The following is a 19,392-nucleotide window of genomic DNA, read 5'->3' as shown; positions in this document are numbered from 1 at the left end:
AAGCAAGGGTTACTCCAAGCGGAGTCTCCCTTTTTTTCCAAAAATTGGGCCCCACACACCCACCCATTCAGTGGCAGCAGTTGTGCCCCAGTTGTACACTTCACAGCTAGATTTGCATCAAGCACATTCAAAAATACGCCATTCTTATCCATCCCCAGGATGACACCGGGGTGGGTAGCAAAGTCTTTGCTGACCCATGACTTGTTCATCTTGGCTTCTTTTAAAAACAATGTAAGCAAGGGTTACTCCAAGCGGAGTCTCCCTTTTTTCCAAAAATTGGGCCCCACACACACCCACCCCTTCAGTGGCAGCAGTTGTGCCCTAGTTGTACACTTCACAGCTACATTTGCATCAAGCACATTCAAAAATACGCCATTCTTATCCGTCCCCAGGATGACACCGGGGTAGGTAGCAAAGTCTTTCCTGATCCCAGCTCTGGTCATCTTGGCTTCTTTTAAAAACACATCAAGCAAGGGTTACTCCAAGCGGAGTCTCCCTTTTTTTCCAAAAATTGGGCCCCACACACCCACCCATTCAGTGGCAGCAGTTGTGCCCCAGTTGTACACTTCACAGCTAGATTTGCATCAAGCACATTCAAAAATACGTCATTCTTATCCGTCCCCAGGATGACACCGGGGTAGGTAGCAAAGTCTTTCCTGATCCCAGCTCTGTTCATCTTGGCTTCTTTTAAAAACACAGCAAGCAAGGGTTACTCCAAGCGGAGTCTCCCTTTTTTTCCAAAAATTGGGCCCCACACACCCACCCATTCAGTGGCAGCAGTTGTGCCCCAGTTGTACACTTCACAGCTAGATTTGCATCAAGCACATTCAAAAATACGCCATAATTAACCGTCCCCAGGATGACACCAGGGTAGGTAGCAAAGTCTTTCCTGATCCCAGCTCTGTTCATCTTGGCTTCTTTTAAAAACAATGTAAGCAAGGGTTACTCCAAGCGGAGTCTCCCTTTTTTTCCAAAAATTGGGCCCCACACACCCACCCATTCAGTGGCAGCACTTGTGCCCTAGTTGCAAACAGGATGTTTTGATTTGCATCAAGCACATTCCAAATCAACAAGCATTTACTCTCCCCAGGATGACACAGGGGTAGTAAATTCCTTCTGGATCCATGACTTGTTCATTTTGATGAACGTCAGTCTGTCCACATTGTCACTGGACAGACGCGTGCGCTTATCTGTCAGCACACACCCAGCAGCACTGAATACACGTTCAGAGACAACGCTGGCAGCTGGACACGACAAAATCTCCAAGGCGTAAGTTGCGAGCTCTGGCCATTTTTCTAGGTTTGAAGCCCAAAAGGAGCAAGGCTCCAGTTGCACAGTCATGGCATCGATGTTCATTTGGAGATACTCCTGTATCATCCTCTCCAGCCGTTGACTATGTGTCAGACTTGTTGTCTCTGGTGGCCTTGCAAAAGAGGGTCTAAAAAAATTATGAAAAGATTCCATAAAATTGCTGTTACCGGCACCAGATACGGTCCTACTGGTACGGGTAGACTGTTGAAGATGACGAGACCGTCCCATGTTTGTCAAGTTACAACTGGGAGATTCACTCCCTGCACCTGCACGGTTGTTTGGTGGAAAAGCCGAGCTAAGATCTAGTAACAGCTTCTGCTGATACTCCTGCATACGTGCGTCCCTTTCTATGGCTGGAATTATGTCACAAAATTTGGACTTGTACCGGGGATCTAATAGTGTGGCAATCCAGTAGTCATCATCACTTCTAATTTTGACAATACGACTGTCATGTTGGAGGTAGTGCAACAAAAAGGCACTCATGTGTCTTGCGCAGCCATGCGGACCAAGTCCACGCTGTGTTTGTGGCATAGAGGTGCTACCCGTTCTTTCTTCCTCTGACATTTGACCCCAACCTCTTTCAACTGAAATTTGACCAAGGTCTCCCTCATCCGCTGAGTCTTCCATGTCCATGGACAGTTCGTCCTCCATTTCTTCATGTTCTCCTGCACCTTGCTCAACATTTCGCCTGCTACTATGCGCCCTTGTCGATCCCTGTCCCCCTTGGTCCCATGCCTGCTGCGTTGGTGATGATGAACGTCTGGACCTTGGTGATGTTGTTGTCCCTTGCGCATATGAATCCTCCTGTAGTTCCTCCCCTTCATGTTGTCCCACCCCCTGACTCCGAATAGTGTTTAGCGTGTGCTCCAGCATGTAAATGACTGGAATCGTCATGCTGATAATGGCATTGTCAGCGCTAAACATATTCGTCGCCATGTCGAAACTGTGCAGAAGGGTGCATAGGTCCTTGATCTGAGACCACTCCATCAGGGTGATCTGCCCCACCTCTGCATCTCGTTGGCCCAGGCTATACGTCATGACGTATTGCACCAGGGCTCTGCGGTGCTGCCACAGTCGCTGTAACATGTGGAGAGTTGAATTCCAGCGTGTCGCCACATCGCATTTCAGGCGATGAACCGGCAGGCCGAAAGACTTCTGGAGCGATGCAAGTCGCTCAGCTGCGGCGCTTGAACGGCGGAAGTGAGCAGACAGTTTTCGTGCCCTGTTCAGAAGGCCATCTAGGCCGGGATAGTGTGTTAAAAATTGCTGCACGACAAGGTTCAACACGTGAGCCATACAAGGTACGTGTGTCACCTTGCCCAGGCGAAGGGCCGCACCCAGGTTTGCAGCATTGTCGCACACGGCCTTACCAGGCTGCAGGTTGAGTGGAGACAACCATTTATTAAACTCGGACCGCAGAGCTGACCACAACTCCTCAGCTGTGTGACTCTTATTACCAAGACATGTCAAGCTAAAGACCGCCTGATGCCGTTGCGCTCTGCTGCCAGCATAGTAATGAGGGGTGCGTGATTCCTTCTGCGCAGTGAGAACGCTGGTGGCCTGACCAGGCAGGCTTGGGGCGGAGGTGGAGGACCCAGATGAGGTGGAGGATGCAGAAGCAGTGGCGGAACTTGGACAGACAGAGGATTGACACACAAGTCGTGGGGACGGCAAGACTTGTGCAGCAGACCCTTCACCATCTATCACCATAGTTACCCAGTGCCCAGTCAGCGACATGTAACGTCCCTGTCCATGCTTACTGGTCCAAGTATCGGTGGTGAAATGCACCCGTTCACACACAGAGTTTCTCAAGGAAGCGGTGATGTTGTGTGCGACATGCTGGTGTAGCGCGGGCACACCTTTCTTAGAGAAGTAGTGGCGACTAGGCATCTGGTACTGGGGCACAGCGACAGACATAAGGTCTCTAAAATCCTGTGTGTCCACTAGGCGGAAAGGCAGCATTTCGGTAGCCAACAGCTTACAGAGGGATAGAGTCAACCTCTTAGCTTTGTCATGGGTCGGAGGAAGTGGCCTTTTATTTGACCACATCTGAGGGACAGAGATCTGGCTGCTGTGTGTAGACGGTGTTGAGTAGGGTGTCCCTGGAAAAATGCAGGTTTGTGAGGAAAGTGCAGGCGGAGACATGATGTTGCCTTCATCCAACGTTGGTGCTATCGATGTCTGAGAGAGCTGTACACACTCACTTGTTTCCCCTTCCAAACCAACTGACGACCTTACAAGCAAACTGCCTGTTGCGGTTACAGTGGTGGAAGTTTTGCGTGGAAAAACAGGTGTGACAGCTGTCCCCACAGTCCTAGAAGATGAAGAGCGCGCGGATGCACTGGAAGGGGCGGGCGGTGGATGGTTCGCTCCGCTAGGCCGCATTGCAGCACGGTGAGCTTCCCACCGGGACTTATGATATTTATTCATGTGACGATTCATGGAAGAAGTTGTCAAACTGCTGAGGTTTTGACCTCTACTAACAGAATCATGACAAATGTTACATATCACATGAGTTGGGCGATCTTTTTCGATGTGAAAAAAGGACCAGGCTAGGCAAGGCTTAGAGGCCATGCGACCTGTTGATCCACCCCGAATAATGCTCATAGGCAGAGTGGTGGCTGAGGATGCAGTTGTAGACGTGCTACCAGTGCTCCGACTCTGTCCAGGAAGGCGCAAGGTAACTTCGTCGTCGGTTGCATCCTCCTCCACCGCCTCTGTTGACCTCCTCGAGTGCCTGACTGGGGGTTGACAGTAGGTGGGATCTAGAACGTCATCATCAATTGTTGTGTTTGCACTCCCCTCCCCCTCAGACCGAGCCTCTTCTTGCCCTGACCGAATATTTAAGTTGTCATCCCAATCGGGTATCTGCGTCTCATCTTCATCAGTATGTTCCTCATTGTCTATAACCACAGGTGTTACAGTTTGTGACAAAGGGTCAACATTATGCTCAGAAACTTGGTCCTCACGGCCTGAATCAGAGTCACAAAGGTTCTGGGCATCACTGCAGACCATTTCCTGTTCTGTACTCACTGTAGCTTGGGAGCAGACCTCTGATTCCCAGGCTATAGTGTGACTGAACAGCTCTGCAGACTCAGCCATCTCAGTTCCACCATACTGTGCAGGGCTGATGGAGACTTCAGAGCTGGGAGAAATCAAGTGTGATTGGGATGACAACTCAGAGGACTGGTGTTTTTTGGATGCGGTACTTGAAGTGGCTGAGAGGGCACTTGTTGGACCACTTGAGATCCATTCAAGCATTTTCCTTTTTTGCCCATCATCTACCTTTGTTCCTCTTGTTCGTGTCCGTAAAAAAGGGAGCACATCGGATTGTCCACAATAAGTAGTAGACATCTTACTTTTGCTAGTAGATGGTCTATCTGCAGCAGATGATAATGGAGCTTTGCCACCTTCCCCACTGACAAAACCTTTTTTGCCTTTTCCACCATGCCTCTTCCCCTTTCCACCAGCATCTGTCATTTTGCCACTCATGTTGATTGCGACAAGATTGTGGACTGAAAATGTGGTAGTAAAAATTGAGAGGTGGTGAAGATTGCAGTGGTGGTCTAGCTTTATTAACAGCAGAATAATAAAGAATAAATATCCCTGACAATGTAACTTAGTTATAATTAGTTGGAGTGTGCAACGCAGGCAGATGCGCTCTGCAAATGTCTTGGCACTAGTGGGACTATAGCAAAGTCCAATAGCCACGTATAGGATGCCACTAGGTACACTGAGTGTTTGCTAGTATAATGGCTTAGTTATAATTAGTTGGAGTGTGCAACGCAGGCAGATGCGCTCTGCAAATGTCTTGGCACTAGTGGGACTATAGCAAAGTCCAATAGCCACGTATAGGATGCCACTAGGTACACTGAGTGTGTGCTAGTATAATGGCTTAGTTATAATTAGTTGGAGTGTGCAACGCAGGCAGATGCGTTCTGCAAATGTCTTGGCACTAGTGGGACTAAAGCAAAGTCCAATAGCCACGTATAGGATGCCACTAGGTACACTAAGTGTTTGCTAGTATAATGGCTTAGTTATAATTAGTTGGAGTGTGCAACGCAGGCAGATGCGCTCTGCAAATGTCTTGGCACTAGTGGGACTATAGCAAAGTCCAATAGCCACGTATAGGATGCCACTAGGTACACTGAGTGTTTGCTAGTATAATGGCTTAGTTATAATTAGTTGGAGTGTGCAACGCAGGCAGATGCGCTCTGCAAATGTCTTGGCACTAGTGGGACTATAGCAAAGTCCAATAGCCACGTATAGGATGCCACTAGGTACACTGAGTGTTTGCTAGTATAATGGCTTAGTTATAATTAGTTGGAGTGTGCAACGCAGGCAGATGCGCTCTGCAAATGTCTTGGCACTAGTGGGACTATAGCAAAGTCCAATAGCCACGTATAGGATGCCACTAGGTACACTGAGTGTGTGCTAGTATAATGGCTTAGTTATAATTAGTTGGAGTGTGCAACGCAGGCAGATGCGTTCTGCAAATGTCTTGGCACTAGTGGGACTAAAGCAAAGTCCAATAGCCACGTATAGGATGCCACTAGGTACACTAAGTGTTTGCTAGTATAATGGCTTAGTTATAATTAGTTGGAGTGTGCAACGCAGGCAGATGCGCTCTGCAAATGTCTTGGCACTAGTGGGACTATAGCAAAGTCCAATAGCCACGTATAGGATGCCACTAGGTACACTGAGTGTGTGCTAGTATAATGGCTTAGTTATAATTAGTTGGAGTGTGCAACGCAGGCAGATGCGTTCTGCAAATGTCTTGGCACTAGTGGGACAAAAGCAAAGTCCAATAGCCACGTATAGGATGCCACTAGGTACACTAAGTGTTTGCTAGTATAATGGCTTAGTTATAATTAGTTGGAGTGTGCAACGCAGGCAGATGCGCTCTGCAAATGTCTTGGCACTAGTGGGACTATAGCAAAGTCCAATAGCCACGTATAGGATGCCACTAGGTACACTAAGTGTTTGCTAGTATAATGGCTTAGTTATAATTAGTTGGAGTGTGCAACGCAGGCAGATGCGCTCTGCAAATGTCTTGGCACTAGTGGGACTATAGCAAAGTCCAATAGCCACGTATAGGATGCCACTAGGTACACTGAGTGTGTGCTAGTATAATGGCTTAGTTATAATTAGTTGGAGTGTGCAACGCAGGCAGATGCGCTCTGCAAATGTCTTGGCACTAGTGGGACTATAGCAAAGTCCAATAGCCACGTATAGGATGCCACTAGGTACACTGAGTGTGTGCTAGTATAATGGCTTAGTTATAATTAGTTGGAGTGTGCAACGCAGGCAGATGCGTTCTGCAAATGTCTTGGCACTAGTGGGACTAAAGCAAAGTCCAATAGCCACGTATAGGATGCCACTAGGTACACTGAGTGTGTGCTAGTATAATGGCTTAGTTATAATTAGTTGGAGTGTGCAACGCAGGCAGATGCGCTCTGCAAATGTCTTGGCACTAGTGGGACTATAGCAAAGTCCAATAGCCACGTATAGGATGCCACTAGGTACACTGAGTGTTTGCTAGTATAATGGCTTAGTTATAATTAGTTGGAGTGTGCAACGCAGGCAGATGCGTTCTGCAAATGTCTTGGCACTAGTGGGACTAAAGCAAAGTCCAATAGCCACGTATAGGATGCCACTAGGTACACTAAGTGTTTGCTAGTATAATGGCTTAGTTATAATTAGTTGGAGTGTGCAACGCAGGCAGATGCGTTCTGCAAATGTCTTGGCACTAGTGGGACTAAAGCAAAGTCCAATAGCCACGTATAGGATGCCACTAGGTACACTAAGTGTTTGCTAGTATAATGGCTTAGTTATAATTAGTTGGAGTGTGCAACGCAGGCAGATGCGCTCTGCAAATGTCTTGGCACTAGTGGGACTATAGCAAAGTCCAATAGCCACGTATAGGATGCCACTAGGTACACTAAGTGTTTGCTAGTATAATGGCTTAGTTATAATTAGTTGGAGTGTGCAACGCAGGCAGATGCGCTCTGCAAATGTCTTGGCACTAGTGGGACTATAGCAAAGTCCAATAGCCACGTATAGGATGCCACTAGGTACACTGAGTGTTTGCTAGTATAATGGCTTAGTTATGAGTTGGAGTGTGCAGAGGACAAGAGGGTACAGTGGCAGGATTGTGGTGCTCTGGGTAGAGGAATGGAAGCCTGCCTTTCTATTCCCTCCTAATGGTGAAATGCAGGGAGGAAATCCCTGACCTTGGCTGCACAGACGCTGGCCCTGTTTTCAGGACCTGTCACCTTAACTCTGACCCTGCCGGTTTGAGCCCTTAAAAGGACTGCTATAAAGTGCTCTCCCTATGCTGTCTAACGCTGTGTATGCAGCGCATACAGCTGTATCAGCGATAGGACTCAAGACGGAGCTGCGACAGTGATGTCTGACACCAAAGACGCAGAAGGCAGATAATGGCGTCCGTGAAGAAAATGTCCGGTTTTATAATGCAGGGACATGTGACATGCAGATCCTATCACACATGCCGTTGCTTCTCTGGCTCAAAGTCCACTTAGCTGTGTGTGTGTGTCTGTGATTGGCTGACATGCTGGCCCGCCCCACAAGACGCGCGCGCTTAGGGAAGGAAGACAAGAAAAAAAAAAAAAAAAATGGCGATCGCCATTATAGAAACAGCAGTGATCTGAAGGCGCTGTTCACGCACACTATACACTGAAATGTGATAATAGTTTGATTCACAGAGTGACTTACACTATTACAGCAGAAACCAAGCTAGGATTTAGCTGTTTTTTGGCTGCTAGAACCGTTCTCGAACGTTTCTAGAACTATCGAGCTTTTGCAAAAAGCTCGAGTTCTAGTTCGATCTAGAACATGCCCCAAAATCACTCGAGCCTAGAACTGGAGAACCACGAACCACGAACCGCGCTCAACTCTAAACATAAGCACAGTGTCCATGGCTGCCTTATATAAGACGACATAAGAGGAATTATACTTTATGATGCCATGAAGGTGACGGTCAAAATACGACGCTCACCACAGCAAGTTGTGCTAGCAGGTACAACACTGGAAACAGCCCAGAAAAAATCCTCCGTAAGCTGCAGCACCGACCACCCAAGACAAGGGAGCTGATCATGGAAGGAAAGGGGCTGCATAGCAGGATGATCCGAGCGCTGCAAAAAGAGGAGGCGAGCCAGTGCAGGAACAATCAATTCTTACAGAATACCGCTCTGCAGCCCCTTTCCTTCCATAAATCCTCTATAAGATGGAAGAGTCAGCAACAGAAATAAGCAACCAAGGAGAGATTTGTTACATTTCAGCATCTTGTGATTAAAAAGAAAAAAAATACATCTGAACATTTTGACTCCTAGAAAAAAAATCAGAATATAGAAATAGTTTATGCTATTTGCTATTATTAAATTAGTATCCGGCACATTCACTGATGAAATGACGTCAGTAAAAGAATCGCCCAAGAATCCCACCCCCCAATATCAGGATTAAATTGCTGGACCCCGGACATCCTATCAGGATACAATGGGTTATATATAAGAGGTAACGCTCATCTTCATGTAACCATGATATTTGTTATGTGATAATAATACTCTGCCATCTTTGTCTCTGCCTCCTCCCTGGTGAGCAGCATTACCGACCCTCAGAGCAGTAATCTCCATCCGCTCCGGCTATTTGGGTTTATGTCCCCATGTTCTGTATCTCTCACACACTGACATGACTGTAATAGGAGATAATGGATTCTTAGTCCCTAAACTGGAGCAACCCCTCATCAGCCCTGACAGCGGATAATAGGAAAGAGCTGGAGCTCGTCCTCGCTCACATCGGCAGAATTCACGTCCAGCTGTATTTCTCCTCTATAACATAACTGCACATCCCGTGTTGTCACCTGCACCGGAATCACAGATTCATTCATATTTCATGTTTATTTTACATGAAGGGTTAATATACCACTGGAAAAACTGACACCGCAAGGAGCGGAGAAATAGGAATGTGTGACTTGTTTGCCTTATTCGGTGGTCTGTACTCACCGGGGCGGTGATCTATAGGAATCTCCTCTTTACTCCGCTGATCGCCCCTCGCATTTCTCTCTGGAGAATTAATATTGTTCAGATCTTTATCCAGATCCAAAAGCTGTAAAACAAAATATTGTAAAAGTCCCCGGGAATAATGGTGATAAGATCCGGACATGTGAGGTCTGTGGTCAGCTGTGATCCTGCCGTCTCCACCGCTCTCATTACACAAGTATAAAACATCTAATACTGGAGAAAATAGGATTTGTCATACTGGTAATTCAGTTTCTAGGAAACCCTCCACGACAGCACCACAGGAGTTAACTCTCAACCCTAATATGGACTGGAAACACAAAGAGGATAAATAACCTCTTCCCACCTCCCATCTGTAGTGTTGTTTTTTCAAGAAACCACACTAGCATGAATGGTCTAAATCTTTTATTTCAGAAATAAGCCATTAAGTGCGAAACAGACAGAGAGGGAATAACCGTGCTGTCATGAAGGGTTCCTAGAAACTGAATTACCGGTAAGACAAATTCTATTTTCTTTATTGTCCATCCACAACACCACCACAGGAGGAGTACCAAAAAATACACTTAGGAAGTGGGGGGTGGGGGACAACAGCTTTAAAGGACCTTTCGACCAAAGGATAGGTCTTTATTAGATAGCAAATATAGCCTATAATGCTTTAAGAAGGTATGGACTGAGGACCAAGTGGTGGCTCTGCAAATCTGCTCAATGGAGGAGTCTGGTTTCTCGGCCCAAAAGACGGACTCTGATCTGGTAAAATGAGCTGTGAGACCCTGGTTCTTGCATGCTTCGCTGATTGCATTTTTAATCCAGTTAGCGATTGTACTCTTGGCAGCTTTCTTGCCCGTGTTTTGACCAATGATTTAGAAGAAGAGACTTTGGTCCTTCCGCAAGGGCTTGGTTCTTGGAAGGTAGTTTATTACTGCTCTATGTACATCTAAGTCTTATGTACGGTTCTCTTGTTGACAAGGCCTAGAGTTCACCTTTTCGTCTGGCTGTGGTGATTGCCACCAGAAATGTGGTTTTCCAGGATAGGATTCTTAGGTTTGATGAACTAACTGGCTCAAAGGGGAGGTTGTGTTAGTCCTTTAAGAACTATTTTCAAATCCAAAAGGGGAACTGGGTTGACTTGTCTGGGTCTTAACCTAACTAACATAAAACTTTTGATCCAACGGTGGCCTGCAAGGTTTTGATGATAGTGGGAACCTAGAGCCGAGATTTGGACCTTAAGTGTTCCAGGTCTGAGGTCTTTCTTTAGCCCATTCTGCAGAAACACTAAGATTTGAGAGAGGAAGAGGAAGAAGAGGAAGAGGAAGGAGGAAGAAGAGGAAGAAGAAGATTGTATATTTGGTGTATGCTTCTTGGGCTAGGCTGATGAGAGTAACTGCAGCTTTGAGAACCTACACTGGGTGCAGACTTATTAGGCAAGTTGTATTTTAGCGGATTTTTTTTTATTATTGATCAACAACTATGTTCTCAACCACACCAAAAGACTCATAAATATCAAAGCTTAATATTTTTGGAAGTTGGAGTGGTTTTTTTTTAGATTTGGTTACCTTAAGAGGATATCTGTTTGTGCAGGTAACAATTACTGTGCATAATTATTAGGCAACTTAATAAAAACAAAATATATTCCCATCTCACTTGTGTATTTTCACAAGGTAAACCAATATAACTGCACAAAATTTAGACAAACATTTCTGACATGCAAAAATAAAACCAAAAAAAATTCATTAGTGACCAATATAGCCACTTTTCTTTATGATGACACTCAACAGCCTACCATAGATTCTGTCAGTTGCTTGATCTGTTTACGATCAACATTGCATGCAGCAGCCACCACAGCCTACCAGACACTGTTCCGAGAGGTGTACTGTTTTCACTCCCTGTAGATCTCACATTTTATGAGGGACCACAGGTTCTCTATGGGGTTCAGATCAGGTGAACAAGGGGACCATTTTTCATCTTTTAGACCTTTACTGGCCAGCCACGCTGTGGAGTTGTTGGATGCATGTGATGGAGCATTGTCCTGCATGAAAAGCATGGGGTTTTTTTTAACGATACCGACTTCTTCCTGTACCACTGCTTGAAGAAGTTGTCTTCCAGAAACTGGGAGTAGGTCTGGGAGTTGAGCTTCACTCCATCCTCAACCCGAAAAGGTCCCACAAGTTTATTTTTGATAATGCCATCCCATACCAGTACCCTATCTCCACTTTGCTGGTGTCTGAGTCGGAGTGGAGCTCTCTTCCCTTTACTGATCAGCCTCTGGCCCATCCATCTAGCCCATCAAGAGTCACTGTCATTTCAGCAGTCCATAAAACCTTTGAAAAATCATAATTAAGATATTTCTTGGCCCAGTTTTGACGTTTTATCTTATGTTTCTTGTTCAAAAGGTGGCTGTTTTTCAGCCTTCCTTACCTTCGCCATGTCCCTGGGTATGGTACACCTTGTGCTTTTTGATACTCCAGTAACGTTGCAGCTATGAAATATGGCCAAACTGGTGGCAAATATCATCTTGGCAGCTTCAAGCTTGATTTTCCTCAATTCATGGGCAATTATTTTGCGCTTTTTTGCCCAACACGCTTCTAGCGATCCTGTTGGCTATTTGCCATGAAACGCTTGATCACACTTCAAACGTTTGGCAAATTCAAGACTGCTGCATCCCTCTGCAAGACATCTCACAATTTTGGAATTTTCAGAGCCCTTTAAATCTCTCTTCTAACCCATATTTCCAAAGGAATGGAAGTTGCCTAATAAGTATGCACCCCTTATATCGGGTGTTGATGTCATTACACCACACCCTCCTCATTACAGAGATGCACATCACCAGATTTACTTAATTGGTAGTTGGTTCTCAAGCCTATAAAGCTTGGAGTAGGACAACATGTATAAAAATTGTCATGTGATCAAAATACTCATTTGCCTAATAAGTCTGCACACAGTGTAGACTACTACTTTCAGTTCCCTGACAGGGAAAGACTTGCAGCTGATGTCGAGTGCAGAGTCCCTGGAAGGATATTTGTTAGACCATTGCTCCCCAACCTCTCTGGCTGGCATACTTTCTTGGACATCTACAATAAATGTTATACTCTTATCCACCCAGGTAGAAGGACCTTCTTGTCTAGGGACCTGGGCGATCTGTTGTGAATATCATCAGACATGGTGCTGTTCCCGAGAGTGTTTCTGGGCTCCCTCTGGTGGCTAGTGCTGGTAGTGGGTCTGATTCTGCATCTGTTGCTCAGACAGGTGCAGGAGATGATTGCTGTTCCAGGAAGCCTATGGAGTCCAGCCTGGAGGAATAAAGGAAGGCAATTTCTGTCTAGCCTTTGCCAGTGATAATTGTTTCTGCTCAATGAGAAAATGTCCTGAATTTTGTCCTCCAGCTTTAAGGCTTTTGCCTTTCCCTGCAAGTTCGGTTTTTGCATTTTTTCTGCTTCTTTTCTGGACTCTCCAGGAATGATTTCTCCAGCGATTTTTTTTCGTTCCTTTGCATCGGTTTTGTTTACATGTCATCCTGGTCTGCAGCTAGGTCTCATAAGTATTTTTGTTTTTTCCTTCTGAGATTTAATTAGTTCTCATGCACCTTTTTGTTTCTTGCATGTGAGTAAGTGCTCTCCCTGCACTTTGTTTGGAGGACGATTTATTCCCAGCAAGAAAGGGAGTTTTGCTCCCAGTCTAATCTAATATAGAGTTTGTATTTTTTGTATCTCATGTATTTGCACAAGAATTCCTGATATAGTGGGAGGAAAGATCGTGTGATCTTTTTAAGGAATTTTTGATTATCAAGTGTTGGTATTTTTTTAAGGGTTTTTACTGGCTGTAACTAGGAAATCTATCCTATCCTTTTGTATCTAGCTAGCAGGGACTCACTTTGCTTAACCCTATACTTTCCATCTGTGTGTTGTTTTTTCTTATATCACCGTTGTTATATGTTGGGGGCTTGTCTCTTTCCTTTGGGGCAATTCTGAGGCAAGTCAAGATTCCTCATTTCATCTTCGAGGTTAGTTCTTCGGCGGTGACGAGGCGTCTACGTTGGTTAGGAAAGCTCCACTGCTACTTCTATTTGTATTTGTGCAGTTAATGGATTGCAGCCAGCTAAGTTTCCAACTACTCTTGTGCATTATCTTCCATCATCGTTTATAGTTTTTTTGCAAGATCTTTTGCGGTCTCATGACCATAACAGTGATCCGTCCCAAGAGGCTAGGATGTGTGTCTGCAGAATTCTCATGGGGGCCTGGGCCTAGGCTACTGCTTGGATGTACGATGTCATGGATCCCAGTATTGACATTGTCGACCTCAGTGTTACCGATCTCTGACTGTGTATCGCTGAGATTTGGAATTGATTTCTGACTGATTTTCCCTGGGCAGGAAGGATTTTTACTTGCTTGAGTCTAGTAGGATTCTGTGGAAATTATTCCTTGTGGAGGGTTTCAGATCGGACTTCCTTGGATTTACCATCCACCCCAACTTCTTTAGGACCTCGAGGATTATCTGTATGTGCTGTTCGAGTACCGAAGTTGAGGAGCAAGGACAAGGAAGCCATTGAGGTAGGGAAAGATGCAGAAGTCATGTTCCCTAATGAAAGCCACAACCTCTGCCATCAGCTTGGTGAACACACAAGGAGCTGAGCAGATGACGAATGGGTTTAACGTTGTACTGGTAGTGTAATATCTACCGGTTGTGAGACACCACAAACTCCCAAGAATTTCTTGTGAGACTGGTGGATTAGGATATGGTAGTAGGCATCCTTTAGGTCGATTGTTGCCATTACGAAATTGCACCCGATTAGTGGAATTATGGACTTGACTGATTCCATTTTAAACCGTCTGTAGGTTAAGTACTCGTTCAAGGGTTTTAAGTTAATTAAAACCCTGTGCGAGCCATTGGGTTTCTTTAAGAATAACTGAAAGTAGTGGCCTTGTCTGACCTCTGTCTCTGGAAGTGGTGATATTACCCCAGACCTTTGGAGCTCTCGAAGACCTTACATGAGCGGGTCCTGCCAACCCTGAGAGGAAATACAGGTGAGTCTTAAGGCCCCTTCACACACAGAGATAAATCTTTGGCAGATCTGTGGTTGCAGTGAAATCATGGACATATTGTTCCATTTGTACACAGCCACAAACCTGGCACTGACTGTCTACAATTGCACTGCAACCACAGAACTGCAGCAGATTTATCTCTGTGTGTGTCAGGGCCTTTAGATGTCGTGGAGGATAGGAGGAGAGCTCGATCTTCAACCCGTCTCTGATAGTATTTAGGACCCACTGGCTTGATGAAATAATTTGCCATTGGGAAGGAATTTTGAGATGCGGCCTCCTACTATGTTGGCGTCATTGTTTCTCCTGATGCTAGTTCCGATCGTTCGACCTCTGGGAGGTAAAGATGTTCCTGCCTTTTCATCCTTTTAGGTAACTCCACCATCCTGTTTTACCTTTACCTCTATACTGAAATGGCTGGCTCTGAAAATATTTTTTATCGGTTTATGCTCTGGTAGTGACTTTTTCGATTGCCCTTTCTAGTAACTCGTTTAGAGCCAGACTGGAGATGTACTCTCCCTGGAAGGGGATGGAGTAGAGCCAGATCTTTGATGTAGCATCACTGCTCCAGAACTTGAACCACTGGGCCCTTCTTGCAGAATTTGATAGTACTGCTGCCTTTGCAGATCAGTGATGAAGGAGAAAGCGAGTGAGCTCTGACCTCAGCTTCCTCGTATAAGGTGGAATTTTTCTGTAGCAGTGTTCTGGTCACCAGCCACGGAGCACCGCAGGTAACCTCTTCATGCACTCATAAGGACAGGAAACAAAACTGGAAATGGGAGGTGGGAAGGGACTCTGTTTCCTATTCCTATTTGGTCAGAGAGTTAACTCCTGCTGTGGTGCTGTCCTGGAGGGTGACTAGAGAAAACAAGACTGAACACAAGCAGGTCACAGCCGTCTACACCTCATAGGGGAGATCTTCATCTACCTGAGGTTCCTGTGGAGGAGGAGGAGCGGGACATCTCTCTGGGGTCTTCCTCGTACTGGAAAAACCTGCAGGAGACACAGACAGGACGGACATCATTATTACATACAAATAATTATAGGCCGGGTGTATTCAGTCCTGTCTATTACCTGGTGATGTGCGGGGCTGGGGCTCCTCCATCATCACCTCCTTGTACCGCTCCTTGTGCCCTTCTAGATACTCCCACTCCTCCATGGAGAAATAGACGGTGACGTCCTGACACCTTATAGGAACCTGACAACACAATGATACTGTCATCACCCAGAATCCTCCAGTGCCGTCCTGTATAATGTCCCAGCATTCCCAGCAGTGTCACCTCTCCAGTCAGCAGCTCAAGCATCTTGTTGGTGAGTTCTAGGATCTTCTGGTCATTGATGTCCTCATGTATCCGGGGATGAGGTGGAGGCCCCGGGATTGGGCTCAGGGTTCCTCCCCGTCCTTCAGACACAGGGGCCTGACAGCGATCACTAGAGGTCTTCACTACTGTGTAATCCTGAGTGTGGAGACCTTAATAATATCACTTCAGACATTTCCAGAGTCCATCACCTCCCCGGGCATATCCTCTGTTATTCCCATAGATAATGATGTAATGTGATGACATCAGATCCTCTCAACTCCCCAGTCATAGCCTCTGTTATTCCCATAGATAATGATGTAATGTGATGACATCAGAACCTCTCACCTCCCCGGTCATATCCTCTGTTATTCGCATAGATGATGTAATGTGATGACATCAGAACCTCTCACCTCCCCGGTCATATCCTCGGTTATTCCCTTAGATAATGATGTAATGTGATGACATCAGAACCTCTCACCACCCCCCTCCCGGTCATATCCTCTGTTATCCCCATAGATAATGATGTAATGTGGTGACATCAGAGCCTCTCACCTCCCCGGTCATATCCTCTGTTATTCCCATAGATAATGATGTAATGTGGTGACATCAGAGCCTCTCACCTCCCCGCTCATATCCTCTGTTATTCCCATAGATAATGATGTAATGTGATGACATAAGAGCCTCTCACCTCCCCGGTCATATCCTCTGTTATTCCCATAGATAATGATGTAATGTGATGACATCAGAGCCTCTCACCTCCCCGGTCATATCCTCTGTTATTCCCATAGATAATGATGTAATGTGATGACATCAGAACCTCTCACCTCTCCAGTAAGATGGAAGATTATCTCCAGGGTGAGGTGTATTATCCTCTCCGCCATCTTGCCTCTGTCCTTCGTTCTCGCAGAGATGTGATCAGCAGAGGATTCTTTATTATAGGAATCTGAATGGAAAAATGAGGAGACGATTAAAACAACATAAACTTCATAGTAAACAATACAGAGAAACGTTTACAGAGTAACCGTCATTTAACCATTTACCCCGGTTTCTGCATCTAGGCGGTGCCGCATTTGATCTGTGGACAGCACTGGGGGCGCAGGCGCAGTGCTGTGTGACATTAGTGTGGCTGTGATTTGTTGTGCCGTCCAGCATGGGTTCTATGTCTCTCTGCAGAGTGCTGAGATCTGTAGTTCTCCACTCAATGCTGAGTCTTGTGTGAGCACGGGTCCTGTTTAACCTTAAGAGCTTCTTCTGGCTCCAGGTATAAACAGATAAGTGCCCCCAAAGCCAGTATGATACCCCCACTGTGAATTCCTCCACACGCACAGTATGATGGACCCCACACAATCCTTCATACTGTATAATTCCTCACATACAGTATAATGGCCCCATCATAATCCTGTAAACAGTGTAATGGCCCCTACATTGATTCTATATGTGACGCCCTGGACCAGCCAGGTAGTCACAGGTAGGCCCCGTAAAACACCTGTCCCTACATTAGGTCACATCAGCCAACCACAAAAAGCCTACGCCACCTTCCTCAGTGCTGATGGACACACCAGGGGGCGTGGTCAGGCGGTTGGTCATGCCCACCGAGGAGTTCGGATAGCCTGAGGCGGGAAAAGTAGTCAGATGAGTTGGAGGAGAGGAGTAGGAGAGATCGTTCAGGAGATGAAGCAGAGTAGAAGCAGGCCTGTGACACAGGTCTGCGGCAGTCTGACAGGTGCCAGGGTCGGAGCCCAGGCACATTTGGCTAGGAGGCATACGGAGGCCTCTGCCTGCAGGAGCCGGGAAGACAGCCTGGTGGAACCGTGGTGGACCGGGACAGGGTAGTGGCCCGCCGGTACCGACCCAGGGAACAGACTGGAAACCAAAGCACAAGGAGGGGGTACTCAGACCCTGAAACGAGGTCCAGAAACCACTGGACTGAGTTAATTCACTGATTGCGGCCAGGACTATAGGTCCTTTCCCACCCAAGTTCCGACTGAAGACAACAGCCCAACGAGGGGGATAGAAAGCCACCGCACAGGCAGGAGATCCCACGTGCCAGCGTCTGCGGGCAAAGGGCTTTCCCGACATACACAATGCCGGGGAGCGGATTCCCTGTTGCTGAAGCACAGGCAGCCACATCACACAACACAGTGCAGGAGAAAGGCAGAGACCACCAACCGGGTGGGGGACCTGACCGCAGCCGGCTGCGGGCACCGACCACCATCAACTCAGTTTACCAAAGACTGGTGTGTGTTACTAAGCATGAGTACAACAGTGCCCTCCGGCCGCATGTCGCCCTGCACCGCCCAACTCTTCGCCAACGGGTCCCGGGGCCACCATCCCTACCCACGGCGGGGTTAACAACTTGCTGCGCAAATATCTCCCACGGGTGCCCTGTAAAACAGCAGCGGTGGTGCACACCTTCACCACAACCCGTGGATGGTGTCACGAACTTACCAACATGGCTCCGGCCGTACACCTACGTCCCCTAAAGCGCCAGCCCTTCCTTTCAGATCGAAGTGACCATTGGGGCCCCCGGGTCCGGAGACGCTCGAGCCACCACTCGAGTCCGGATCCGAGCAGGCTCGGCGGCCGCCGAGCACCGGGGCGGTACACATATACCGTGTTTTTCAAAAAATAAGCCCTTCCCCGAAAATAAGCCCTCTTCATATCTACACATGCAAATGACCCTACACCTCTCCCGGTTCAGTGGGAGGCATTTAAGTGTGTACAGAGAGGGGTGCTAATCAAGCAAGGAGCGCGGCTTTACAAGGAAAGGGCCATGGAAATAGCAGGCCTCCTTCAAACAAATAACACATGCGAGAAGGCACATAAAGCCCACCCCTCCTCAGACATATTAGCCCAGCTGATTAAGGCCAGAGAAGACCTCCGAGGTGTTCTGGATACCAAATTCCTAAGATTTAAAACCCAATTTAAAAGATTATACTGTTATTCTGATAAGTGCAGCCATCCTTTAGCTCGCCTCCTCCACCCACGTAATCATACCTTATATATCCCTAAAATGAAATCAAAAGGAAACACAGACACACATGACCCTGCGGAGATACTGAACATATTGAGAGTATTATTCGGGATAGTACAATATTCAGGGGAAATTTGCGAACATAGCCCCACAGGACTTACAAAACCGTATTGATTCATATGTCACAGAAACCTCCCTCCAAACCCTAAAAGCAGAAGAATCGACACTATTAGATGACATCTTCTCAGGGGAAGAGGTAGATGCTGTCATTAAAAATACACCAGCAGGGAAGAACCCGGGCCCTGATGAATTTTCACCGGCATTCTATAAGAGATTCCGTGAAAAAAATCACCCCTTTTATCACTAAAGTATTCAATTCTGTGTCAGAGGATTCCCCATTTATCCGACATTCCCTCGAAGCCCATATTACAGTGATCCCGAAGCCGGGAAAGGACGCAATGGTGGCCTCCAACTACAGACCCATATTACTGATAAACATTGATATGAAATTATTCGCCAAACGTTTGACAGATAGATTGGCCCCCCTACTTCCTTCTCTGGTTCATACGGATCAAGTGGGGTTCGTTAAAGGGAGAGAGGCCCGGGACAACGTAAATAAAACAATCACTATAATAGCACAGGCCATTTCCAGAACTGAACCGGTGGGGCTCCTGGCTGTAGACGCTCAAAAAGCGTTCAACCGTGTACACTGGGGGTTCATGAGGTGTGCATTAAAG

The 19,392-nt window shown here is 46.6% G+C and overlaps 2 protein-coding genes across 2 annotated transcripts in view; one reads left to right on the top strand and one right to left on the bottom strand.

The window, feature by feature from the left end:
- LOC142257368 (uncharacterized) overlaps positions 1-19,392 on the top strand; it is a 560,365-nt gene that overhangs the window by 418,344 nt on the left and 122,629 nt on the right. The gene's annotated exons all lie outside the window — the stretch shown is intronic.
- The window catches only part of LOC142303567 (uncharacterized), a 38,357-nt gene that overhangs the window by 8,351 nt on the left and 10,614 nt on the right, over positions 1-19,392 (bottom strand). Inside the window, exons 6-10 of the mRNA XM_075345044.1 lie at positions 16,506-16,624; positions 15,661-15,837; positions 15,455-15,578; positions 15,309-15,373; positions 9,333-9,435 (exon numbers count right to left, since the gene is read on the bottom strand). Coding sequence (XP_075201159.1) covers positions 9,333-9,435; positions 15,309-15,373; positions 15,455-15,578; positions 15,661-15,837; positions 16,506-16,624 — 588 coding nt within the window. The remainder of the gene's footprint in view (positions 1-9,332; positions 9,436-15,308; positions 15,374-15,454; positions 15,579-15,660; positions 15,838-16,505; positions 16,625-19,392) is intronic.

Source organism: Anomaloglossus baeobatrachus, chromosome 1, assembly GCF_048569485.1.
Source record: "Anomaloglossus baeobatrachus isolate aAnoBae1 chromosome 1, aAnoBae1.hap1, whole genome shotgun sequence".
NCBI classification, from domain to species: Eukaryota; Metazoa; Chordata; class Amphibia; order Anura; family Aromobatidae; genus Anomaloglossus; species Anomaloglossus baeobatrachus.
Note: the sequence above shows the minus strand (reverse complement) of the source record. Positions and strands in the feature narration are given on the sequence as shown.